Source organism: Narcine bancroftii, chromosome 4 (assembly GCF_036971445.1).
Source record: "Narcine bancroftii isolate sNarBan1 chromosome 4, sNarBan1.hap1, whole genome shotgun sequence".
Classification (NCBI taxonomy): domain Eukaryota; kingdom Metazoa; phylum Chordata; class Chondrichthyes; order Torpediniformes; family Narcinidae; genus Narcine; species Narcine bancroftii.
Genome location: NC_091472.1, coordinates 245703027 through 245730336, shown reverse-complemented (window position 1 = coordinate 245730336; position 27310 = coordinate 245703027). Strand labels below are relative to the sequence as shown.

Below are 27310 nucleotides of genomic sequence, written 5' to 3'. Positions count from 1 at the left end.
TCTCACTGTTTAAACTATCTGGGTCCCAGTCTGCATCTGCTGAGGCAGTTTCAGCTTCATCGTCAGTGTCACACAATAAATCATCAATTGCACAAGAGATACCACACTTTTTAAATGATTTTTATCACAATATTTTTCACTTTGTCGCATGCCTTGAGCCGAAGTTACACAGCACACATTTCCCCTGCCTTTTGCAAACAACGTTTCTGTACTCGACATCCATATATTCCATTCCTCGCACAAATGGACTTTGAATGGCTTGTTCAAACAGATATCGAGAGGTTGTAATATAGATGTCAAACCACCCGGGATAACCGCTATGTAAGTATTAGGTAGTACTAATCAACTTTTAGTGTTCTCAGCCAAGTGGGTACGAAACATATCCCAGACCAGCAAACTCCGTTCTTTGCATAAATTGCCTGGCCATCGTTCAACACATTGTCTATCCATAGTTTTACACCATTTTCATGAAAATGTACAAAAATACTTGTATTATGTAGCAATCTGGCGTCTTCACATAGCCACTATGCTACGTGATTTTCCAACTCTGGCCAATGAGTGATTCCTTTTCTCAAAGAACATTGCCTTTTTGATTTGTTTCTTAATGTCTCTTCTTTCTTCCTCTAATCTCTCGCCAACTTATATATATCAAATATTCTTGTAGCAGCACAGTTGCTAGTTTTATTGGCCATTTCTATCACTTTCAACTTAAAGTTCACTTCATATTTTTGTGACGTGCTGTGTTGTGTCAATGGACCCTCCATGATAGCAATCACCTCCAATCAATGCCCAGCAGATCAATCCGCATGATCTATGGGGGTTGATGTATATGCCAGTCAATGGCCCATCTCAGGCATTGTGAGCTTTGGGAGTCAATTTACATGCTGGTCACAGGGCACCTCGGGCAGCCAGAAAATTGGGGTTGACATATGCTGGATATACCATAAAACCCTTAAAATGAGGCTGAAAAGGGGGGGGAGGGGAGGGGTCAATTTATACACTGGATGACATATGCCGAAATATATAGTAAATCTTAAATATAACATTTCAAATATAGGAACAAATAAAAGGTTTCTTTGTTCCTGTATGAGTATGAGGCTTCATTTTAGCATGCTTTCCAGACAATCCAACTCATTCAGCAGATAGTAGAATAGCTACAAATAAAAAATAAAGATAATAGTGTAGGGAGTCATGTAACAGTGATCAAATAATGGAGGGTATAGAGAAAGTATAAAAATGGACTGCAGGGAACAGAAAAAAGTAGAGTTATAAAAGAATGGAAGAGCGTCATTTTATCCATTCAAGTGTTTAATACAGTAGGAAATCTGTAAAAATTGAATATCCATTTTTGTACCACATCATCCCCAAAATAGTTCAATCAACAGAACTGGATACAGTTCATCAGGTGGAATCAAGCAATAGGTTTCTATTCTCTTGCTGATGCATGCCTTTTCTATCAGAGATTTGCTATCATAAATAGCCAGTTTCAGTACAGTCAAACTATAGCAGGTTGTGTAAAAACAGTTCATTTAATCATTTAGATTACATTGCATCTAACCACTCTTTGTTAAGCTTCTAAACAGTATTAAGGCTATCCATGGAAAACAAAATGAAAAAGTATACAGAGAAGGAAAGAGGATTCTACCTCAAAAAGTGTCAAATCATGAGACAAGAACTTGGGGAGATTAACGTCAATAATCGATCGTAGGAGTAAAATCTCTTCATTTTCTGTTGGATATTTAAGCTAGAAGTTAAAAAAAAAATTTATTTATCTTTTAACAAGATTTCATGAAATAAGTAGTACAATCAGCTTTTATTAAAAAGTAGCTTTGGGTAATTTTGCTTCATCTATTACCTTAATATTTCCTGCAGCAGTCAAGACAGATTTCACTGCACGCATACCATAGTCATAATGATGCTGTGAAGATAATTGCTCTGAACAAAGACGATAGGTGGCTACAATTTTAACAGATAGAGGTCGAGCATTGACAAATCCACAGGAGTAAAGTACAATCTCTGCAATCATGGCATAATCTGGTACCATCATAGCCACTGTTCTGAAGAGAGCCTATAATATAAAAATCATATTAGAAATAAAATCTGGTTCCAGCAAATCTAATGAAAATCATTTTGGTGGACTGTTTCATATTCACAAAGGAATGATCAAGATTTAATTCAATATCTGCCCATTAGGTTACCATTAGGTTATAGGTCTAAGGAGCAGAATTATGTCATGCGGCCCAGGGAGTCTGCTCTACCATTTGAATTACGGTTGATGCATTTTTATTTTCCACCCAATTTTCATGTCTTCTCTCCATGAACATTCTTACTAATCAAGATCTTGGGTCAGCAATGGTTGGCGTAGCAGTTAGCGCAATACCTTTACAGCGTTAGCGATCAGACCTGGACCAGGATTTGAATCCCATGCTATCTGACAGGAGTTTGTACATTCTCCCCGTGTCTGCATGGGTTTTCTCCGGAGGCTTCAGTTTCCTCCCACCATTCAAAACATACCAGGGGTGTAGGTTAATGAGGTGTAGATTGGGCAGCATGGATCCGTAGGCTTAATGTCTAAACGTAATTTTTTTTTTAAATTAAATTTAAATTTAATCTATCAATCTCCACTTTAAATATACCCGGTGACTTGGCTTCCACAGATGTCTGTGGCAACAAATTCCACAGATTCACCACCCTCTGGCTAAAGAAATTTCTCCTCATCTGTCCTGAAGGAACAGCCTTCGATTCCTGGTATCCTTTGGTCCTAGACTTTCCCACTCATGGAAACATTTTCTCCTCATTCACTCTATCTAGTCCTTTCAATATTTGTTATGTTTCACTGAGGTTGTGCATCATCCTTCTAAACTCCAGCAAGTATAGGCTCAGAGTTATCAAACACTCCTCATACATTAACCCTTTAATCCTCAGGATTATTTTCGTAAATTCCTCTTGACCAACTCCAACCCCAGCACATCCTACTGTGGATATGGGGTGCAAAACTGCTCACAATACTCCAAATGTTATTTGTCGCTTACAAAACCTCAACATTACATCCTTGATTTTATATTATGGTCTTAAAATGAATGCTAACATTACTACTTCCTTACTACTGACACAACTTCCAAACTAACCTTGAGGAAATCCTGCACCCAGACTCCCAAGTCCATATAACAGTTTACAGCACGGAAACAGGCCATATCGGCCCTTCGAGTCCGCGCTGGTTCACTTGAACAACTCCACTAGTTCCCCCCTCCCACTCTCCACCCATAATCCTCCAACACCTTCATCTTCATGTACACATCCAACCTTCTCAAATGACAGAAAGGACTCTGCCACAAACATCTCCTCTGGAAGATCATTCCATTCTGCTACCACTCTCTGAGTGAAGAAGCATCCTCTAACATTTCTCTTAAAGCTTTGTCCCATTACCCTTAACTTATGCCCTCTTGTTCCAACCTCCCCTGCCCTCAGGGGGAAGAGTCTACTTACATCTAGTCTATCTATTCCCTTCATAATTTTAAATACCTCTGTCAAATCCCCTCTCAACCGTCTACGTTCCAATGAATGAAGTCCCAGTCTCCTTAATCTTTCTCTGTACCCTAGATGTTGTAAGCCAGGCAACACCCTTGTAAATCTTCTCTGCACCCTCTCCACCTTATCTATATCCTTCCTATAATTTGGAGACCAGACTGAACACAATACTCCAAACCTGGCCTCTCCAATGCCTTAAACAGACGCAGCATCACTTCCCAGCTCCTATTCTATGATTTATGAAGGCCAGCATACCATATGCCTTCTTAACCACCCTGTCTACATGGGAATCCATCTTTAAGGAACTCTTTGGACTTCCACTTTCTGATTTCTCTCTCCATTTAGAAAATAGTGCATTACCACACATTTCCCCACCCTGTATTCCATCTGCACTTATTTGTCCATTCTCCCAACTTCTCCAAGTCCTTCCACAGCCTTCCTTCTTCCACAAAATGATCTGTCCCTCAACTCATCTTTATTGCATCTGCAAACTTGGCCATAAAGCCATCAATTTCATCATGCAAATCATAAACATATAATGTAAAAAGTAGTAGACCCTGTGGAACACCATCAGTACCTATCCAGAATAGGCCCCCTTTTTTCCCACTTTTCCCCTCTGCCAGAAAGGCAATCTTCTATCCATGCTTGTACCTTTGCTATATCACTATGGGCTCATATCTTGTCTAACAGCCTCGTGTGTAGCATCTTGTCAAAAGCCTTCTGAAAATCCAAGTAAACAACATCCAGTGGCTCACCTTAATCTATCATTCTTGTAAATTCCTCAAGAATTCCAACAAATTTGTCAGGCAAGAGCTCTCCTGAAAGTAATTATGCCGACTTTGACCTATTTTATCATGTGTTTTCATACATCTAAAACCCCATACTTAATAATAGACTCGAGCATTTATCCAACCACTGAAGTCAGACAAACCAGCCTATAATTTCCTGCATTTTTCCCTCTCTCCCTTCTTAAATAGTAGAGTGTAATTTGCATTTGTCCTGTCCTCTGGAACCATTCGTGTATCTAATGCATCTACATTCAGAACACCGAGGTGTAGTCCATCTATTAAGCTTTAGATTCTCAGTTTACCAAGGACTTTCTCCTTAGTAATAGTAAATCCATTCACTTCTGCCCTCTAACTTTCTTGAATTTCTGGCATGTCATTAGTGTCCTCCCCAATGAAGACTGACAAAACAAAATAGCTATTCAGTTCATCCACTGTTTTTTGTTCACCATTACCACTCCTCCAGCATCATTTTCTACTGGTTCAATCTCCATTCTTGTCTTGCTCACTTTTTCTCCTGTAATTGGTTTTATAGCTGTCATTGTTGGTTTTTAAAAGCTACCAATCATCAGCTTTCTATTAATCTTTGCAATACTTTATGCTCTCAATCTTGCTTTTGACTTTGTTGTCTTTGTCTTTCCTTGTCAGCCACAGTTGCTTTCTCCTCCCTTTAGAATGGTTCATCACCTTTGGGATAAAATGATCCTGCAACTTCTGAATTACTCCCAAAAACTTCTGCCATTGCTGCTCTACTGTCTTCCCTGCTAGGGTCCCCTTCCAATCAACAGTGGACAGATCCTCTCTCATGCCTCCACACTTTTACTCAACTTTCATACCAGCACGTCTGATTTTAGCTTTTCCTTCTCAAAAAACAGTGAATTCTATCATACTGTGATCACTGCCCCTAAAGGGTTCCTTTACCTTAAGCTCTCGAATCAGGTTCATTGCACACCAGCAAACTTAAAATTGCCTTTTCCCTTGTGAGCTCAACCACAAGCTGCTCAAAAAAGCTATCATATACTCAATCCACAAATTCTTTATCTTGGGATCCCGTCAGTCCCAACATGATATTCCCAGTCTACTTGTATATGGTAGTGCACTATGACCACTGTAACATTGTCTTCTTTACATGCCTTGTGTTGAAATTTGCTACAATGCTTTCAATACACAACCCAAAGTGAGGAGAACACATTTTATTTTGGGGTGCAAAGTTCTGAAAATAGTCATCGTTATGCTAAGCTGGATACCTAAAAATCCTGATATTAGGGGGAACTGAATCATCTTCTTCTGAGCGAGTCCTGGAAATGATCTCATCTTGCACCACAGAAAATAAATATCCCCTTCTCAGTGGATCTTATTTAGCTCGGAAGACACAGAGGCTACATTGCTTAGTTAAAGATAATGTCACAGCTGGCACACATTAGCATCAATGAATTTAAATCAGCATCGTTCCATAAATGTCCCAGTACAACTGTTCTGTACTTCAATGAGCAACATAAAATTGAGATATCTAGCCAGAAATTCAAAGGGAAAGTTACCCATTCAATTTAGATTAAAAATAACCCAAAGAGGAATAGCTGAAATCTTCCTTATAATTTATCAAACAAATGCTATCAAAATACTTCATGCATTAATAATAAAACATATTTATTCAATCTGAATTGGATGATAAATTGTCAATTATCAATTTTTTTTCAGGTGCAAAATCAATTCTTAATCTATGTATCTGACTAGCTGCAAAATGTTTTTGATATTCTAGATAACCAGATCACAGTTTAAGTATTAATCACCAGAAATCTATGTTCTTATGATTGTCAGTTAATGCAAATGTTGAATGAAATTCAGAAATATTACCTTCAAGTTATCTGGCAACTCTGAACGACCAGCATAACCTGGATTCATTGTAATGAAGACAGCACAGGTAGGGTTAAGTTTCAGCTCAGTTCCTTCAAATAACAAAGTAACTGAACCAGCTCCAATGCCTGTTGTAAAAGAAAAGGAGAAAATATTAAAACAAACAAAGCAAATATAGATGGTGTGTGCGTGCACTTGAGAAAAGTTACCTCTTTATTACCATTTATATCATATTATGTTTTATTCAATAGCCCCATGAAATTGATCATGCTTACCATGTGTGCAAACATCACAGGAATTTCAGACAAGACAGACGCACAATTAAACAAACACCTGAAAGCTTCAGATTTGTTGTTCCACTCTTAACACATAGGGGAATTACTAGAACAAATTACGAGTTTTTCATACTGCAGTGAGCTGAGACTCACTGGTGGTGTGTTATACTGATGGCTGGCCTCGCCTCCCGGCTCCGCCCCCATCTACCCAGATATAACCCTGGTTTCCTGCTTCAACCCGGAGCCCCTCTGAAGACCACTGTAAAACCCTATCTTCAGTTATAAGTTAATAAATCTGTATGTTCTCCCCCAGTCGTGAGAGCTTTTATTCACGCTACAATTTTATTAGCTTATTCCCTAAACGTTGGAAGCGCTACTCAAGTCAGATATGCTGTTGATAAATCTTCTGTCCCCAGACGCAGCTGAGGAGTTCACGTGCCTGAGCACAACCAGAGACATCTTCTACACCAATGAACTTAGGAGGTCCGCACTCTTTTCGAGGGTAGGAACAAAAGGGTACGCAGTCATCAGGAACTGCACTACACTTGATGCTGCCATTGAGGCTTTGAAGGCACGGTACCTGAAGTTGCAAAACCAGGTCCTAGCGAGGCACCAACTTGCTCCACATCACCAACAGCCAGAAGAGACCATTGATGACTACCTGTTAGATCTGTGGATGCTTGGCAAGAAGTGCAGGTACAAAGCAGCTATGAGCTGCGTTCATGAAGAACTGATCCGGGACAAGATAGACCTGGCTAGCCACGTTGAACTGACCAAATCGTTGGAACAGGCCAAGCTCGAGAATGATGACCTTGAAGCCAGCAAGCTTGGTCACCCAGGTGACCCCTTCCAAGGACCAGCTACTCCCACTACCCCAGCCCTAACGGCTGCTGCTTCCTGCGCCAGGGAATGCTTTTTCTGTGGCAAGAGCCAGCATCCCTGATCTCATTGCCTGGCTGAAAACTCTGTGATCCACTTGTAGCAAGAAAGGACAAGGGGAAGCCCGTGGCCTGCACCACTCCCAGACCTGACTCCAGCTTCAAGCCGTCTGCCCTGAATTCACCTGAACCCATTTGCTGAGCGACACACCGATAGAGGTTAGCAGTGTGGAAATGGCGAAAAGGCTCAGTGGCCATCTTGCCGTGACTCAAATTCAAACAGCACCATCATCAGAGGAGGAAGGAGGGTGGCCATCTTGCCACACCATGAGGTCGACACCATCTTACCCACGGGCAACCCAGAATGGTGGGGGACTAGAGTGAGGAGTATGGAATCCAAGCCTCGATGGTTCTAGATCAAAACAGACCTCACCAGCTCAGCAACTCCATAGTGATTGTGAAGGTAAACAGACATTCTACTAAATGCCTAATCGACACAGGCTCTACTGAATGCTTCACAGTCACGGACTGTGCAAGAATACAACCTAAAGATGTATCCTTCCAATTATCACATATTTCTTGCATCTCAGTCACACTCTAGTTGTTTGAAGTTGGGGGGGGGGGGGGGGGGGGCGCGGGGATTTTGTAAGATACGCCTGTATGTACTTGATGAATTGTGTGCTCCAGTGCTCTTGCGTCTGGACTTCCTTTGTCACCTTAAAAGCATGACCTTGGAGCATTCTAGTCCCCTCTCCCCGAAACAGTTGGGAACGGAGGTCCTCTAAAGTCAGAACCCACATGCAGCTTCTCCACACTGATATCAACCCCACCCTCCTCTCTTCCCAAATCTGTCTTCAGACTGCAAACCTATTGCTACCAAGAACAGGAGATACAGCATAGCAGACCAAGATTTCAAACTGTCTGAGACACAATGTTTGCTTGATGAAGGTATCATCGAACCTAGCAGCAGCCTGTAGAGAGCACATGGTAGTGGTAAAAGGGGAAAACAAGTCCTGGCTATTAATTGACTATAGCCAAACCATTAATCGGTACACGCCCCTGTGGTAAATCTGTGTCATGCTGTCAATCTCTCACTATGCTTAGTCTGCACTGGACTTGTATTATCTCTACCGTTAAGGGGACTCCCCTTGACTATAACTGTGTACACACCCATTATCATTCATTATTGTATTACTGTGTTTCTACTAATAAAAGCCATGATATGTGTTAACTACAGTGCATTTGATCTCTTCATTATCTGGCACATCAGCCCCTGGGCGCATACCCCATCCCTCGAATTTCAGACATGGTGAATGATATTGTGCAGTATCAGGTCTAATAAACCATTGATTTGAAAACTGCTCATCACCAGCTGCCAATCCATTCCAAGGACCATCCATATATGGCTTTTGAGTCTAACGGTCATCTCTATCAATTCCGGAGGGTCCCTTTCAGTATCACTAACAGGGTTTCTATCTTCAGAGGCAGATGGATAGAATGGTGGATGAATATGGGTTGAAGGCTACCTTCCCCTACCTCAATAATGCCAACCTCTGTGGCCATACCTTGGAAGATCATGGTACCAACCTCCTGAGCTTTCTCCACACGGCAAAAGCCCTGAACCTCGCTTATAATTCAAGCGAGTGTGTGTTCAGGACTAAACATCTGGCTATCCTCTGATATGTAGTGTAGAATGGCATAATTGGCCCCGATCTCGAAAGGATGCGCTCGATTAGAGCTCCCCGTTCCCAGCACCACAAAGGCTTTGAGGAGATGCCTGGGGTTTTTCCTCATATTACACCCAGTGGATCCTTCAATATGCTAAGTTTGCCCTACCATTTTCCCCCCTCTCAGCTGAAGCCCAAACGGTTTTTAACTACCTCCGAAATCACATTGCGAAAGCCGCAATGCACAAGGGGAAGCAATGAAGCATTGGAGACACAACCTGGCTAGTAGGAAATTTACGCTCCTCACTGAGTGGCGCTATCGCTTTCATGTTTAATAATGTCAAAAGGAAAAGTCAAAATGACAAAACTACTGGGTGGAGGATCAAGCGCTCCACCTACAATTATGACATTACTATTGGCCAGGAGCTCTTAATGACCCTCTAGATGCCTTATCCAGAGGAAGCTGTGCCTCTGCACACACCGGCCAATTGCAGTCTATGCATAATGAGCTCTGCTCTCCAGGGGTCACCTGCATGGATCATTTTGTCAAGGCCTACTCCATGGAAGATGTCGGGAAAATGACCAAGTGTTGCCAGGTCTGCGCGGAGTGCAAGCCACACTTCTACCGCCAAGTAAAAGCAAACCTGAACATGTCATCCAGGCCCTTCGAATGGCTCAGTATCGATGTTAAGGGACCATTCATCTCCACGAATGGGAACACTTTCGTCCTCTCTATCATTAATGAGTACTCCCGCTTCCCGTTCACCACTTCATGTCCAGACATGTCCACTTCATCAGTCATAAAGGCCCCAGATTCCATTTTCATCCTGTTCGGGTATCCTAGCTATATTCATGGTAACCAAGGCTCATCCTTGATGAGTAACAAGCTACGTCAGTATCTACTGGTGAGGAGCATCGCATCCATCAGGTCTATGAGCTACAACTCCCCAAGGGAATGGGCAGGTTGAAAAGGAAAACACCACAGTCTGGAAGGCTGTCAAACTGGCCCTGAAGTTGAGGCCTTCCAGACTCTCGCTGGCAGGAAGCCCTTCCTATGGTGCTCTATTACATTGGGTCACTACGATGTACTAAGACCAACGCTACTCCTCACGAGCTCCTATTCAATTTCGTAAGGTCGGCATCGGAAACCGCACTCCCAACCTGCCTTACAACTCCTGGTCCGATCCTTCTCAGGAAGCATGCGAGGAGAAGCAAGACCGACCCCCTGGTGGAAAGGGTGAAACTGCTCCATGCCAATCCCACGTACACCTAAGTACCCGGATGGCAGGGAGGACACAGTCTCCATCAGGGACCTGGCACTTGCCAGAACAGAGGGTCCGTTGCCTCAAGGGCCCTATGAGCCATGGAGCTCATGCTTGCCACCCAGTCAGGGCCTCAGGGAATCTGATTCAGGAGGAAAATGCATCCCGCCCCACCCCCCCCACCATAGAGCCGGAGACCCCACCTGCCACTCTTCCCCCACAAGGGGACCAGGAGATTCAGGGAGCTCAAGGCCCTCCCATGCTTAGGTGCTCCACCAGGATCTCCAGACCTCTAGACTGCTTAAATTTGTAAATAATTGTATATTTTTTCAAATTGTTTTTATTCTGAATCAATATTCTCTGTCCTCATCCACAGACCCTAAATTCTGCAAGAGGAGGTGAATGCCCCATCTATCCATATATAAACCTGGTTTCGCACTTAAACACTGAGCCCCTCTGAAAACCACTGTAAGGCCCAACTCTCAATTATAAGCTAATAAAAGCTTATGTTCTCCCTCCAGTTGTGAGAGCTTTTATTCACGCCACACATACCCACAAAATCCTGATCTATTTTATTAGGGAATGTTGAAGGGACCAATCCTAAATTGAAACGTTCACCAAATCAAAGAAAGTTTGTGAAAACAGTATTGACAGTGGCAAGAAAATGTATTGCAGTCACTTGGAAGTCCATCTCATTGGAAAAAATTACATATAATTTGAGAAATAAATACAATAAATCTTTACAATTATGGAGCCCAGATATGCATAAGAATGAAAAAACAAAATTAACCCACAATACCTATCACTATTCCCTATGACCTCACCAGATGGAGCTGAAAAATACTTGATGGTTAAGTCCTGTGTTCCACAGCCTATCCTAGTACAATTTAGCAATTTTCTTTTATCTCATTTTTTTAGAATGTTATTGCATAAAATTAACATGTATAAGAATTGATTTTTATTTTTGGGGGTTGGGATTAGGGAGGGTTTAGTTTTAAGGGGAGGGGTTTTAAACCTTTTTTGCAGTCAGACTCATTTGTACCAAAATGATGGATATAAATACGTTTATATACATGTCTGAAATTTTAAAAATAAAGTATTAAAAACTAAATAATATTTTAAAGTCATGCTGAATATTACTTACTACCTCTCAACCTCAATAATTAGTGTAAAGTCTGATTTCCAAATTTTATTCACTACAATGACCAAAAGAAAAATCTCACACATTTATTGCTTTGATTGCTCTTAATTCATCTTTTCTTTTTTTTTGTTTCACTTTCTATACCTCAACTATCCACAATTCTCAGTCATTGCAATGCTTGGTTCAGAATTTTGCAGCCTCAAAATATAATGCAATACACGTCACGAGTTGACTCAGATCCCAGATGTCTTGTCGAAGAGACCATGACATTTCCATTTCATATTTCAATTACTTCATTTCAAAACATCATTGAAATTAAAAAGGTATAAATAGGTATAGGGAAGACTAACACAAGGCAGAAAATATTCATTTTGGGCAAACAACATTTCCAGATTTGTTATTATTCACATGAATGCTTTCTGTTTTACTATACCCCACGTGGAATTCTCATTCCTTCATAAAATTCTTTGGAGTTGCATTCAGAGAAATAACATGTACTAGGATACAGTGAAGAGCTTTCTTTTGCATGCCAAAGGCAAGCAGAGAATTGCCTAGCTCGCAAGAAAAGAAAGAAAATCCCTTCAGCGAGAGCGAGTGGTCGAGGATCTCACAGTCTTCTCCAATGAAGTTGTCTCCACCAGCACAACCTGTTATTCCTTTTGATAATAACAAACACCCCATGAAAGAGAACAATGTCATCAAATTTACCATGCCAAGCAAGAAAGCCCTAACATAATTGTGAGCATTACCCCATCTACAAAATAGCAATCATGATGTGTGTGACTTCAGATGAGCAGAAAGCCAAATCCAAAATTATCCAATATGTTGCAAGAGGACATGCTACCATCAAATTCCACTGGCTGGTACAGCCCATTATGGTAATGACAAGCCATATGCCTTTAAACCCATCCCATTCTCCCTTCAGACCTTTTGAAATGTTGGCCTTTAAAAATAACAATCAAAACTTTTGTTTTCAGTCATCTGCTTCAATAGCTATCAAGTCGTCAAATACATCTTCGCCATGTGCTTTTGAATTAGTATGCACAAAAATCTCAAGTTTATGACTGAAATTGTTGAGTGTCAGCAAGCAAGACTTCTGGGAATGTACAGTCAAATCAGATAATATTTATTGTCAATGTAATAAAACAGAAAAGTAACATTACATGAAATTGTTTTTAGTCGGCCAAGGCAAAGATTCACCATGAGGATTGCCTAGCAGCCTCATAGTCAGAGAAAGAGAAGTAAAAGAGTGTCAGTGGATTTGCTTCCAACGTTCCCTCAGTTCACACCATCAGCAACCCAAACCTAGATCTAAACGTCCAACACTATGAGAAAGCCTCCAGCGCCCAGAACCTTTCTTGCCCTCAGCACACTCTCAAATCCCAGTTCAAATACCTAGATGTTAACGAGCCATTCTCCAACAGCTTGGTGTGAGTCACTTTGACCTCATGTTGCCAGCAGCAGTCTGTATGGGTTCCTTACCCACAAGCCACCAACAGTTCACCACCTGTGTGTATCCTTCAGCCATAGAGACCTTCGCTGGTCCTCCACCACGATCACCATCTATTTCCTCTGCTTCTTCTTCTCAACAGTGGGTGTTCACCCTGTTGCTGGTGCCCTGTGCCAGCCCACTGCTTCCCCTGGAGTCTGCAGTCCCTCAAGTTTCTTGGGCCCAGGTGTCATAGGATTTTAAACACCATCAGCTCCTTAACAGGTCGTTTAAACCCTGTACAGAACTGATGGCAGTGGGACGGAGTGGTAGAACCCTTCGGAGGAGTGCTGTGTCTCCACTCCCTGCTCTGACATGGTCCGCATCAAGGGAAACACTGCAGTTACAGAAACTGCAGCAGCTCCACCACTCAACAATAATTGATACTACACATTCCAGTAGGAGCCATCTTTCTGAGATTTCCAGTTTTATAAGTTCTTGGATTCTGCAAAAACTTACACCCAACAAAGGACCCGTCACTGCCAGGAAGTTTTCAAAGCAGCATAGGCAAAGCTCGAATGTGTTTGGGGTATCCGGCGACTGAGAGTCGATGTCAAGCTTCTCAGGTTTCTTTGAAGTTTTAATTAATAAAATTGATGTTCCATCAATAATCACAAAAGGCTGGAGGTGTGAAACTATCAGGCTTTTATTAACTAAAGACTGGAACAACTATCAACCTCGTTGACTGATCAAAGCAAAAAGGGGGAGTACACAAGGGGCAATGGGTAGGATCCTACTCAGGAGGTGTGTCCAGCCATCAGCAGCCAATCATGGCATAACAGTGGTTTACCACAACCTGCTACCACACCTTATAGATCTGCAGAAAATGTAAAAGCTAAATTCATTTTATCAAATTATTTTTGAAAAGATGCTTTAAAATTGATGTAAGGTATTTCTGAATTTTATTCAAAATATGTTCTCCTGCTCTGGTGCCCTGCACCAGTCTGCTGATACCCTGAAGCTGACAATTTTTTTGGTCTGCTGCCAAGCATGGACACCAGCATCTTGTGCATGAATCAAATGCACCATTGGCCCCCTTCGACATGCTGCTTAAAACCTGTATGGTCTCACTGCATAACAATTGGGCAGTAGGGCCTCATGGAGGAGTGCTGCTCTCAGCTCTCCTGGTAACAGCAGCACTGCTTGTCAATTTATGTTATTGAGTAAAGAGGTACCAGCTGTCGCTCAGTGGATAACTATAACAGCTGCAAGTCTGAGAGTTCAATTCCAGTCCAAATTTATCTCCTCATTGTCACATTCCTCTGTGAATTTACTGTGCAACTCGATTGCAGCTTTCCAACACTGTTGAAATATCCATGACACATTTTTGGATGTCATGTACAGCACCACATAAATGCAAAAACAGTATTTTGGTCATTGAAATCCACCCTATAAAACAGGAAAGTGTGTCTCCATCAAAAAACAGATATTGTAAAAGAGGTCAAGTCTATACATTTGGTTCAGCCAATGAAATTTAATTGCAACAAGTCAATTAATGGGATTACAACTAAACAAGGAGTTGTAGAAGCCAGAAATTAAAAGGCCTGGAATTCAACATAAATTTTCCATGAAACATATTCCAGTTATTTCACAAAACGTTAGCCAATTTTCCACTAAAGTTACTGTGGCAAACACAGGAATTCTGATTCAGCTTCCAGCTGACTAGTTTTTCAAAAAAGTCACACTTACCATTTTAAGCTGTAGACTCTGAGGAATGGAAACTAAGTTATTATATAACCTCCTACGGTATATTTTTTTCCTATATTCTACATCGTACATCTGCATTTCTGACACTTAATTGGTTGAAACTAATAATTCTCATTTAGAAACTCACCTTTTTAAGGAATGAAGCCACATACAGAACGATCAGCAAAATAATTATTTTTCTATTTCATTAACCAAAGAATTTATAGCATATAGTGCAGATCAGAGATCTTTCAATTAAATATTAGATTGGATACCTCAAAACACTGTTTCATGCATTGAAATGATAATGCAAGTGCCCAGAGACAAAAATAAACTTGTAGCAGCTTAATGCACAACCTTAAAGAGATCAGTAATAATACATGCACAAAAATTCCAAATTAACAAACCTCTTTGGATAGTTAGAATTTGCTGGGCTACAACAGAAAGAACTTCCAGGTCAATTCTGTTGAATTCATCAAAGCAAGCCCAAGCACCACAGGAGAGCAATCCCTGAAAATAATAGGCAAGTTTGCAATTAAAAATTCAATGAAACTTCCTATATTAAGCGTTAGGAATTTTTTGGGAATTTGCATCATACACACCTTGAAAAATTTTCCAAGAGCAATGTAGTCCAATCCATCTGAGCAGTTAAATACCACACACTGCTTTGCTACAGCCTTTGCCAAATCTTTAGTTGTCTCAGTCTTACCAGTGCCAGCAGGTCCTTCTGGTGCTCCTCCAAGATGAAGATTTAATGCACCAAACAACGTTCTGTTTGTTTATTCAAGATCCAAAAAGACACATGTCATCGTTTGCAATTATATGCATACAGAGATATTAGTCATTTTAATTTAGTCATATTTACAAGCACAGTTTCGGCAATCTATTTATTTAATTTTCTGAAGTGTATCAGTCTGCAATTTGAAAGTGACTGACCACTCAAGGAATGTTCTAAGAGAATTAATGGAAGCACGAGAACACAAGAGCATTAGAAATAGAAGGAAATGGCCTTCTGGCTCATCAAGCATGCTACACTATTTAATAAGATCATGGCTGATCTGGCCATGGACTCTGCTCCACCTACCTGCCTTTTCCTTATAATCCTTAATTCCCCAACTATGAAAATAAAATCAATCTAACCGTGTTTTAAATATATTTAATGAAACAGCCTCTACAGCAGTGGTTCTCAACTTTTTACTTTCCACTCACATACCACTTTAAGTATTCCCTATGTTATAGGTGGTCTGTAATTAATAAGGGGTTGCTTAAGGTAGTATGTGCGTGGAAAGAAAAAGTTTGAAAACTACTGTTATACCTAAATGACTCATTATGCTCACAGTTTCATTACTCCAAAGGAAATGGGCCAATGAGAATTTTTCTCTGGCAAAATATTTCAATAACAATTATGTCTCGAGCAGTGATTCTCACCCTTACCTTCCCACTCACATACCACCTTAAGTAATCCCTTACTTATCACAGAGCACCGATGGCATAGGGATTACTTAAAGTAGTTTGTGATTGGAAAGTGTTACGGGCCCAAAGGACCCCAAACCCCAGCACCAATATAAATTCACCAAGACAAATGGTTACTTAAACAAAAGTCGTTTTAAAATTTCTTTAAATATAAAAACAGGATCAAGCTTTAACTTATTACTATTAAGTTAATCTAACTTAACCCCCTTCTAATTCTAACCGCATGTGTATGTAATGTCTACAAGTTCAGAAGAGTTCTTTGATTCACAGTCCAATCTCACTACTCACTCCTCCAAGTTCAACGGTATCAGGCATTTCTTATACTGTGCATAGAATTTAACATTTATGAATCTTCACCAAGCTCTGGTGAAAACGATTAAATGGTTACTGCTCGGGAAGGTTCTTATCTGTTTTCAGAGAGAGATTTGTTGTTTGTTGGACACTGATAAACTGATTTACTTCTATCAGTTACTTCAGTGTCTTGCCTAAGAAACATGCCCCATCAGGGTTTTCTTCTGCTGGTCACAACAAAGTTCCCTTTTGTTTCCCTTATTTCATGTGAAACACACCAGCCAGCCATTCCCACTTGTATGGACCACAAGGTCTTGTACAAGTTGCCAGCTTGGCATGCTGCAGAAACCAGTTTTATCTCTCTCTCTCTCATAGAGAGAGCATATTTTGTCTGTCTCCCTCCCTCCCTCCCTCCCTCCCTGTCTCCCTCCCTCCCTCCCTCCCTCCCTCCCTCTCTCCCTCCCTCCCTGTCTCCCTCCCTCCCTCCCTGTCTCCCTCCCTGTCTCCCTCCCTGTCTCCCTCCCTCCCTCCGTCTCCCTCCCTGTCTCCCTCCCTCCCTCCGTCTCCCTCCCTGTCTCCCTCCCTCCCTCCCTGTCTCCCTCCCTCCCTCCCTGTCTCCCTCCCTCCCTCCCTGTCTCCCTCCCTCCCTCCCTGTCTCCCTCCCTCCCTCCCTGTCTCCCTCCCTCCCTCCCTGTCTCCCTCCCTCCCTCCCTGTCTCCCTCCCTCCCTCCCTGTCTCCCTCCCTCCCTGTCTCCCTCCCTCCCTCCCTGTCTCCCTCCCTCCTTGCAAAACCACACAACCCTCTTAGAACACAAAACTGCATTCAGACAGATGGCAGCTCTGGACCCAAACTTTTGAGTCTGTTCATCTATTGCTTTCAAAACAAATAATCCATCACTCTACATCATGTCCAATTAACACCTACTTGTGAAGTCTCTATAGGTATTCTTTACAGTTTTTGCAAAGGCACTCGGAGTCTTGACTGTCTGGCTTGAGCAGAGCTCCAGCATTTTAAATGAGATGTTTTGTGAGGTGCTTGTGACCAACACTACAGCCACAATCTATCTCCTTCAAAAAACATATCTATATACAATATAAATATGATATAATCCATCACACTCTCCACTACAAAGGAATTTTAACTTTAGAGTTAAAATTCAGTGAAACCTAAATGACTTTACAATCACTAGTGATAACAATAGAAAATATATAACATGTTATTACAATGTAACCTAATGTTGAGAGTATATATTTCTTTACATGTTCAATTTTAACATCTTGATAAATAATCTGCTTTCACATTAATTGTACCTCTGATATGAATAATTTGCAGATTATATACACGTCTCCAGAATGGAAGACCATCGCCTTCCCAAGAACGTGTTATATGGTGAGCTTTCCACTGGCCACCGTGACAGAGGTGCACCAAAGAAAAGGTACAAGGACTGCCTAAAGAAATCTCTTGGTGCCTGCCACATTGACCACCGCCAGTGGGCTGATATCGCCTCAAACCGTGCATCTTGGCGCCTCACAGTTCGGCGGGCAGCAACCTCCTTTGAAGAAGACCGTAGAGCCCACCTCACTGACAAAAGACAAAGGAGGAAAAACCCAACACCTTACCCCAACCAACCAATTTTCCCCTGCAACGGCTGCAACAGTGTCTGCCTGTCCCGCGTCGGACTTGTCAGCCACAAACGAGCCTGCAGCTGACGTGGACATTTTACCCCCTCCATAAATCTTCATCCGCGAAGCCAAGCCAAAGATTCTTGCAATATTAAACTCCAGTTTAACAATCTTCTGCTTTTATCCTTCATTTTATTCTAAAACACCAGAGGATTATGGTCACTAAATATCACAGTTTGTTCAAGAGAGGTACCGAGATGTACATCAAAATTCTGCAAAGTATTAGAGACAACAGTTCTTTCTCAATAGTGGAATAGTACCTTTGATTAACATTTAATTTTTTTTGTAAAGTAGGTAACTGGATGGTCAATTTCATTTTGTTTTTGTTATAAAACTGGACCTGCTGCCCCCTCACCAGTATCCACTGCTAAAGAAAATGGTCTGTGAAAATCAGGAGATTTTTAACACAGGATAATGGTATTGCATCTCCTTTAAATTTTCTAAAGCTGTCTGACAAACTTTAATCCACACAAATTTCTCCCCTTTCTTCAAAAGATTGGTTAAAGGAAGAGCAACCTCAGCAAAATTTCTGTAAAATCTCCTATAATATCCTGCCATTCCTAAAAACCTTCTCATTGCTTTCTTACCATTGGGAATAGGAGATTCAGAAATTGCATTCACCTTAGCCATGACCAACTACATGACCTAAGGATGTTACAGTAGCATCTGTAAATTGATTTTTTGCTAAATTAACAGTTAAATTTGATTTGAATAATCTTGCAAACAATTTGTCCAATTCCCTTGGATGTTCTTCCCATGGTGTCACTTTTTGACATCAAGTCATCAATTTTCTTTGGCTTGGCTTCACGGACGAAGATTTATGGAGGGGGTAAATGTCCACGTCAGCTGCAGGCTCGTTTGTGGCTGACAAGTCCGATGCGGGACAGGCAGACACGGTTGCAGCGGTTGCAGGGGAAAATTGGTTGGTTGGGGTTGGGTGTTGGGTTTTTCCTCCTTTGCCTTTTGTCAGTGAGGTGGGCTCTGCGGTCTTCTTCAAAGGAGGTTGCTGCCCGCCGAACTGTGAGGCGCCAAGATGCACGGTTTGAGGCGATATCAGCCCACTGGCGGTGGTCAATGTGGCAGGCACCAAGAGATTTATTTAGACAGTCCTTGTACCTTTTCTTTGGTGCACCTCTGTCACGGTGGCCAGTGGAGAGCTCGCCATATAACATGATCTTGGGAAGGCGATGGTCCTCCATTCTGGAGACGTGACCCACCCAGCGCAGCTGGATCTTCAGCAGCGTGGATTCAATGCTGTCGACCTCTGCCATCTCGAGTACTTCGACGTTAGGGATGAAAGCGCTCCAATGAATGTTGAGGATGGAGCGGAGACAACGCTGGTGGAAGCGTTCTAGGAGCCGTAGGTGATGCCGGTAGAGGACCCATGATTCGGAGCCGAACAGGAGTGTGGGTATGACAACGGCTCTGTATACGCTAATCTTTGTGAGGTTTTTCAGTTGGTTGTTTTTCCAGACTCTTTTGTGTAGTCTTCCAAAGGCGCTATTTGCCTTGGCGAGTCTGTTGTCTATCTCGTTGTCGATCCTTGCATCTGATGAAATGGTGCAGCCGAGATAGGTAAACTGGTTGACCGTTTTGAGTTTTGTGTGCCCGATGGAGATGTGGGGGGGCTGGTAGTCATGGTGGGGAGCTGGCTGATGGAGGACCTCAGTATTCTTCAGGCTGACTTCCAGGCCAAACATTTTGGCAGTTTCCGCATAACAGGACGTCAAGCGCTGAAGAGCTGGCTCTGAATGGGCAACTAAAGCGGCATCGTCTGCAAAGAGTAGTTCACAGACAAGTTTCTCTTGTGTCTTGGTGTGAGCTTGCAGGCGCCTCAGATTGTAGAGACTGCCATCCGTGCGGTACCGGATGTAAACAGCGTCTTCATTGTTGAGGTCTTTCATGGCTAGGTTCAGCATCATGCTGAAGAAGATTGAAAAGAGGGTTGGTGCGAGAACACAGCCTTGCTTCACGCCATTGTTAATGGAGAAGGGTTCAGAGAGCTCATTGCTGTATCTGACCCGACCTTGTTGGTTTTCGTGCAGTTGGATAATCATGTTGAGGAACTTTGGGGGGCATCCGATGCGCTCTAGTATTTGCCAAAGCCCTTTCCTGCTCACAGTGTCGAAGGCTTTGGTGAGGTCAACAAAGGTGTAGAGTCCTTTGTTTTGTTCTCTGCACTTTTCTTGGAGCTGTCTGAGGGCAAAGACCATGTCAGTAGTTCCTCTGTTTGTGTGAAAGCCTCACTGTGATTCTGGGAGAATATTCTCGGCGACACTAGGTATTATTCTATTTAGGAGAATCCTAGCGAAGATTTTGCCTGCAATGGAGAGCAGCGTGATTCCCCTGTAGTTTGAGCAGTCTGATTTCTCGCCTTTGTTTTTGTACAGGGTGATGATGGTGGCATCACGAAGGTCCTGAGGCAGTTTTCCTTGGTCCCAACAAAGCTTGAAAAACTCATGCAGTTTGACATGCAGAGTTTTGCCGCCAGCCTTCCAGACCTCTGGGGGGATTCCATCCATACCTGCTGCTTTGCCACTTTTCAGTTGTTCGATTGCCTTATATGTCTCATCCTGGGTGAGGACCTCATCCAGCTCTAGCCTGAGGGGCTGTTGAGGGAGCTGGAGCAGGGCGGAATCTTGGACTGAGCGGTTGGCACTGAAAAGAGATTGGAAGTGTTCTGACCATCGGTTGAGGATGGAGATCTTGTCGCTGAGGAGGACTTTGCCGTCTGAGCTGCGCAGCGGGCTTTGGACTTGGGGTGAGGGGCCGTACACAGCCTTTAGAGCCTCGTAGAAACCCCTGAAGTCGCCAATGTCCGCGCTGAGCTGGTTCGCTTGGCGAGGCTAGTCCACCACTCATTTTGGATCTCCTGGAGTTTGCGCTGAAGATGGCTGCATCCGCGACGGAAGGCTTGTTTCTTCTCTGGACAGGACGGCTTTGTAAGGTGAGCCTGGTGGGCAGCTCGCTTCTTTGCCAGCAGCTCCTGGATTTCCTGGCTGTTTTCGTCGAACCAGTCCTTGTTTTTCCTGGTGGAGAAGCCCAGTACCTCTTCAGTGGATTGCAGTATGGTAGTCTTCAACTGATCGCAGAGGGTTTCAGGGGACGGGTCCGTGAGGCGGATTGCATCGTCGAGCTTTGCTTTGAGGTTTTCCTGGAAGTTTCCTCTCGCTTCGTCTGACTGCAGGTTTCCAACATTGAACCTCTTTCTGGGGGCTTTACTGTTCCTGGGCTTTGGCTTGAAGTGAAGGTTGAGCTTGCAGCGAACCAGCCGGTGGTCAGTGTGGCATTCCGCGCTGGGCATGACCTTGGTGTGGAGCACATCTCGTTTGTCACTTTCTCGCACCAGGCGGCCCCAGTCTGGGCGCAGGGAGAGCAGCGGCGGCCCCGGCCCGGGCTGAGGGTAGGTGGCGGCAGCCCCAATCCGGGCAGGAGCAAGGGGGAGGCAGCGGCCCCGGCCTCGGTCGAGTGAGGCAGGTGGAGGCCCCGATCCGGGCAGAGAGTGGGAGGCGGCGGCCCCAGTCCAGGCACAGGGAGAGCAGCAGCGGCCCCGGCCCGGGCTGAGGGCAGGCAGCGGTGGCCCCAATCCGGGCAGGAGCAAGGGGGAGGCGGCAGCCCCGGCCTCGGTCGAGTGAAATCATCAATCCAAGCATCTGAATGTGTAAACCCTTGGATTACCGAATTATTAATCCTTTGGAATGTTGCAGGGGCATTTTTCATGCCAAAAGGCAACACATGATAGTCAGAAACTGAATGGAGTTACAAAAGCCAAAATATTCCTTCCTCTCTCAGTTAGAGGCACATACCAGAAATCCTTCAACAAATCCAACTTAGTAAGAAATTTAGCTTTCCCAATTTTATCAATACAGTCATATATTCTAGGAATAAGATAATAATCTGTTAAGCTTCCTGCAATCTGTATAGAACCTAGCAGTTCTATCTGGTTTAGGTACCAGAATATAAGGAGAATTCCAATCTGAGTTTGAAGCTCTAATAATAACATTTTTCAACATATATTCCACCTCCTGATCCATGATTTTACTCTTCTGAATGTTTATTCTATATGGGTGTTGTTTTATGGGACTTGCCTCTCCCATATTCACATCATGATAAATCACTGATGTCATTTTTGGCACATCAGGAAACAAATTTGTAGATTTCAAAAGTTACCACTTCAACTGTATCAGTTCTTGTGACTTCAGATGGACATACTTTTCCTCCAGATATAATCCATCACCAAAGAAAAAGGTCGACAACCACTGCTCTACTGCTGCCTTGAGCAAAGAACTTCACAGATTCATTACTCTCTGGGAAAATCTTAAATTTACTCCCTGAGGCCATGTCCCCTAGTTCAAGTCCCACATATCATGAAAATAACTTTCCTACCTTTATTATCTATCCCTTTCACAATTTTATATAATTATTTCATTATTCAGAATATCAATATCAAGTGACAATCTCTCCAAATTGGCTACCCCTCATCTCTGGAATCAACCTGGTGAACCTCCTCTGCACCACCTCCAAAGCCAGAATATCCTTTCTCAAGTAAGGAGACCAGAACTGTACACAGTACACAAGGTGCAACTTCACCAGAATCTTGTACGGTTGAAATAGAATCTTCCTGCTCTTAAATCCAATCCATCTGTCAACAAAGGCAAATATTCTATTTGCCTATGTGATTCCCATTTGCTCCTATAATCTGAACTTTTGCAATTCATGCATAAGTACTACCAAGTCCATCTCCTCAACAAATTTTTCACCATTCAAATAAGAATGTGATGTTCTATTTTTCTTCCAAAGGGATGACCTCACATTTACCTACATTGTACTCTATTTGCCAGGTGCTTGCTCATCTCTTTATCAACATCCACATCTTGCCGGAGGCCCTCATTCTCTGCATAATTTGCTTTTTCACTAATATAATCAACAAAATCTGGCATGATGCAATATAATGCTGCTAAGATCTTTATTATCTTTCACTATCACCTGGATTTCATCTTTAATTAAGGCTCTATATCACCTCCCTTGCCTATCATTCTGTATTACCTAATACCTCTGGATATTTCATTCCAAATCCTCTCCACCCTGCAATTGAGTTTCATGAAATGACCACTAAATCAAATACCACAGGATTCTTTATCAAAATACAACTGCTGATGGAATTTAGCAGGCCAACAATCACTTTCACCTCGACAGATGCTGCTCAATCTGGCTAAGTTCCTCCAGGAGTTTTTGTAACAAGAGGATAATATGGTTATTGCCAAGTTAATAAATAGATTTATTTGCTTTGTCCTATTTCCCTGTTCAGCTTCCAGCTAAGAATGTTTCTTTAATTCTGACTCCAAATACAGAAAAGCAGAATTTTCATCAAACATCCAGTCCACAAGAAAATGAACACTTAAACACATCTGAAATTAATGGGAGAATAGCAAATTGATGAAATTGTTAGAAAGGTAATACTCTCAGATAATAGGATCAGATTCAAGAGTAATTTTCATTGCTTAATTTCCATGATGAAAGGGGTTGAAGGTGTTGAAATCTATTGTATTCCAAAGCAAGGTGTTGTAGTGATGCATATATCTGACAGCAGGCAAACTGGCTCCGCATGTTACGGTCGCGGCAGCAGAACAGCCGCATCAAAATGATGCTGCCGGGGGTCATCTTTTCTACCAGCCGGATCGGGCATGCATGCGCGCAGGGCAACGTCATGACATGGTTTCCGGTGCGAGGGCAGGACTTACCAATGACCTTATAAGATGCAGTGCGGGAAGTTTCAATAAAAATCTGGAGTACTGGTCTCATTGTTTCAACTCCATTTAACTGCCGCTACATTGGTGACCCCCAACGGGTCCAGATGCCTCTGGATTCACCAGTATAGGTGGTGCGTCAGTCTCTAACTCCCAAGTTTCTGGACACTTTGCCCATGCACTTGGTTTGGATGGGCAGAGGCATAGTTCCAGATAAAGAAGTTTACCTCTGACTCCACCAAGTACTACCATATCATCAGCTCCCTTGACCAAGAAACCACAGCCAGAGTGGATGACCTCATACAGAACCCACCAGAGGAAGGTAATGGGCACACTAGACGCCAGAGAGCAGCCAGTCTTATGTACCTGTACGGCCTGGGGGCAGAACGCCATACGCCCTTATAGATGAAATGCTCACGCTGGCAGAGGGCCACGAGACCTGCTTCATGTTTGAGCAGGCATTCTTAGAGCAAATGCCTGATGACATCCAGCTGCTGTTAGTGAACGCGGATTTCAGCGACACCCCCCACAAGGTCGGAGTGAAGACAGAAGCACCAAAAGAGAGAACGAATCCGCCATGAATCAGCTGACACATCCCTAGATGGAGCAGCAGCCCAAAACCCAAACAAGCAGTGAAAAGCCACACCCAGAGACACAGTGGTGTTTCAATCATCAGTGTTGGGGGGCAGAAACTCATAAATGCAAACAGCCCTGCGTGTTTCCAGGAAACGCCCAGGCCAGCTGCCGCAAATGACCACACGAACAGCCTACTACATGTGATGGACAAAACCAAGGGCCAGTGTTTCCTTGTCAACTCAGAAGCAGAGCTCAGCATCATTCCGCCAATGTCTTTTGAGACCCGAATACACCCATGAGGGCCAACCATGCAGGCGGCCAAAAATATCGCCGTTCAGACCTTCGGCACGTTGCATGTACCAATACGCCTTGGCGATGAGACTTTCCGCTGGGATTTTACACTGGCCATGGTGGAGAGCCACTCCTCAGCGCAGATTTTCTCTGAGCCAACAACCTGCTCATGGACCTCAAAGCTAAACACCTGGTGCATACCCAGACATTCCAGCGCACGGCCACCAGCGCTCAGAACCAGAAATTGGCCACCGTTACCACTCTCACTGACAGGTACAACCATATTTTTGGCGAAATTCCGTCTATCCTCAGGCCTCAGTTCACGTCCACCATGCTAAAACACGGTGTGCAACCGCCATCTACACCCCTCCCCCCGCCCTAGTGTTAAAATACAGTGCTTTTGACTGGGAACTCCTAGCCTTCTACCTCACGGTCAAGCATTTTCGCTACTTTCTCGAGGGCAGGCCATTCACTGTCTTCACCGACCACAAACCTCCCATCTACGCATTTTCAAAAGTTTCCGATCCCTGGTCAGCACGCCAGCAACACAGAATACCCCATCAACATTCAACACCTCTCCGGGAAGGAGAATGTTGTAACTGACGCCTCTCAAGGCCAACTATTCAGTCCTTAGAACCAGGCCTAGACTATTTCAAGCTTGCACGGGCACAAGATGACGCCAATACCCAGGTTTTTCACATAGCCCTCTCCGCCCTCTTTTTCAAAGACGTTCCCCTGCCAGACAGCAACCGAATCCTGCTATGTGATGTCTCTACACTATCCAAGACCGCTCATACCCATCCATCTGGACCAGATGTCACTGAACAGTTTGCATGGCATGACTTACAAAAACAGATCATGGATTGGGCCCGCACTTGCACACATTATCAGACTTCCAAAGTCCACAGACACACAAAAGTCCCTGTCAAGTAGTTCAAACCACACCCAGCCGATGATTCGACCACATCCATATCAATATAGTCGGTCCCCTGCCCATTTCACGAGAAGCCCAGTTTCTCCTCGCAGTGGTCGACCAAGCCACAAGATGGCCAGAAGCCATCCCCCTCAAAGACATGTCTGCAGACTCCTGCATCAGAGAAGTGCTCACACACTGGATATCCCTTTTCGGGACACTGGGTCATATCACTACGGACAGGGGGGTACAATTCACCTCGGCCTTGTAGATACAGCTTGCTTCCCTCTTTGGCATGAAACCCCACCATACCATCGCATAGCAGTGGCCTACAGTTCAATGGCCTGGTAGAACGTTTCCACCGCCACCTAAAGTCGATGCTCATGGCCCACCTGACTGGACCCAACTGGGTGGACGAGCTCCCCTGAGTGCTCCTTGGTATCCAGACAACACCCAAGGAGGACCTTCAGGCCTCGACCAAGTTGGTATACGGTGCCCCTTTGACCCTCCTTGGAGAATTCCTCCCCACCACCAAAGGCACAGAGAAGGAGGAGCAGCAATGCAAAAACTGAGGGACAGGTTGGGCTCCCTTGTACCACCCTCACACCATGGACACCACCCCACCTTGGTGCCCACAGACGAAGACAACTATGTGTTTGTTCGTTGAGGAGAGCACTCCCCTCCCCTCTCCAGCAACCCTACAAAGGCCCCTACATACAAGGTGAACTGCAGGAACAGCAATATGTTCACACTAGACATTGGGGGCAGGGAGGAACTATTCATTGACAACCGCCTGAAGTGCGTGCATCTCTACCTCAGCCAGCCGGATGCCCTGCAGCCAGCCAAGCAAGGGGCAGATCCCCTAAGGCTGAGCCAACAGAGGACTCAGGGGTCCAGCACACGATCACCGGTTCTGGGGAAGGGTGGTGGGGGGGGTTGTTGTGTGGTGTGCACATCTCTAACGGCAAGTGAACTGGCTAACTGGCTCTGTGTGTTATAGTCACAGCAGAGGAGCAGCCGTGTCAAGATGGCACCGCCAGGGTTGTCTTTTCCACCTGCCAGGTCGGGTCCCCATGCGTGCTGGGCAACATTATGTCATGGTTTCTGGCACGAGGGCGGGACTTACCCATGGTCTTATAAGGTGCAGCGCGAGAAGTTTCAATAAACAACTGGAGTGCAGACGAGCCCACTGACTACTGATCTCATTCTTTCAACTCCATTTAGCTGCCGCAACAATGGAATATAAACATTTTCTAAGATAAAACAAAGTCACACAGATATGCTGATAATCTGAAAAATGGGATATCTGGCAGTGGAATTCAATATATTCTATTTTTTTTAAAAAAGCAGAAATTATATTCTCTATTTAGGGAGGCTTGGGACAGCAATGGAGCAGAAGGACCTTAGGCTACATTTACAGGACATTAAAGAAACTCCTCAAGTTTGTTGGGTTTTTTTAAGAAGCTAATTGGAATCAGGTTTTATCACAGCTCTTGGCCTGTAATCATTGGAAATTAAGGAGAATTGGGGAGATCTCATCAAAACATTTTGAATGTTGAAAAGCACTGTCAAAGTAGATGTAGATGTAGGTGGGAGAGTCCAGGACAAGAGGGCCCAACTTTAGGATTGAAGGATGTCCACTTAGAACAGAGATACGGAGGAATTTTTTCAGCCAGAGATTGGTAAATCTGTGTAATTTGTTGCCACAGGCGATTGTGGAGGCCAGGTCATTGGGTGTATTCAAGGAAGAGATTGATAGATCCTTGATTAC

General features: G+C 43.5%; 1 protein-coding gene across 14 annotated transcripts in view; it reads right to left on the bottom strand.

Moving 5' to 3' along the window:
- The window catches only part of dnah7 (dynein, axonemal, heavy chain 7), a 359684-nt gene that overhangs the window by 237340 nt on the left and 95034 nt on the right, over nucleotides 1–27310 (bottom strand). For all 14 annotated transcript variants that reach the window (XR_011356527.1, XR_011356526.1, XR_011356528.1 and 11 more), the window contains 5 exons: nucleotides 15168–15336; nucleotides 14973–15075; nucleotides 6168–6295; nucleotides 1856–2068; nucleotides 1646–1744 (listed from right to left, as the gene is read on the bottom strand). Coding sequence is in view for 11 of the 14 variants with exons in the window: in XM_069934600.1 (XP_069790701.1) it covers nucleotides 1646–1744; nucleotides 1856–2068; nucleotides 6168–6295; nucleotides 14973–15075; nucleotides 15168–15336 (712 nt within the window). In the remaining 3 variants the exon portion in view is untranslated. The remainder of the gene's footprint in view (nucleotides 1–1645; nucleotides 1745–1855; nucleotides 2069–6167; nucleotides 6296–14972; nucleotides 15076–15167; nucleotides 15337–27310) is intronic.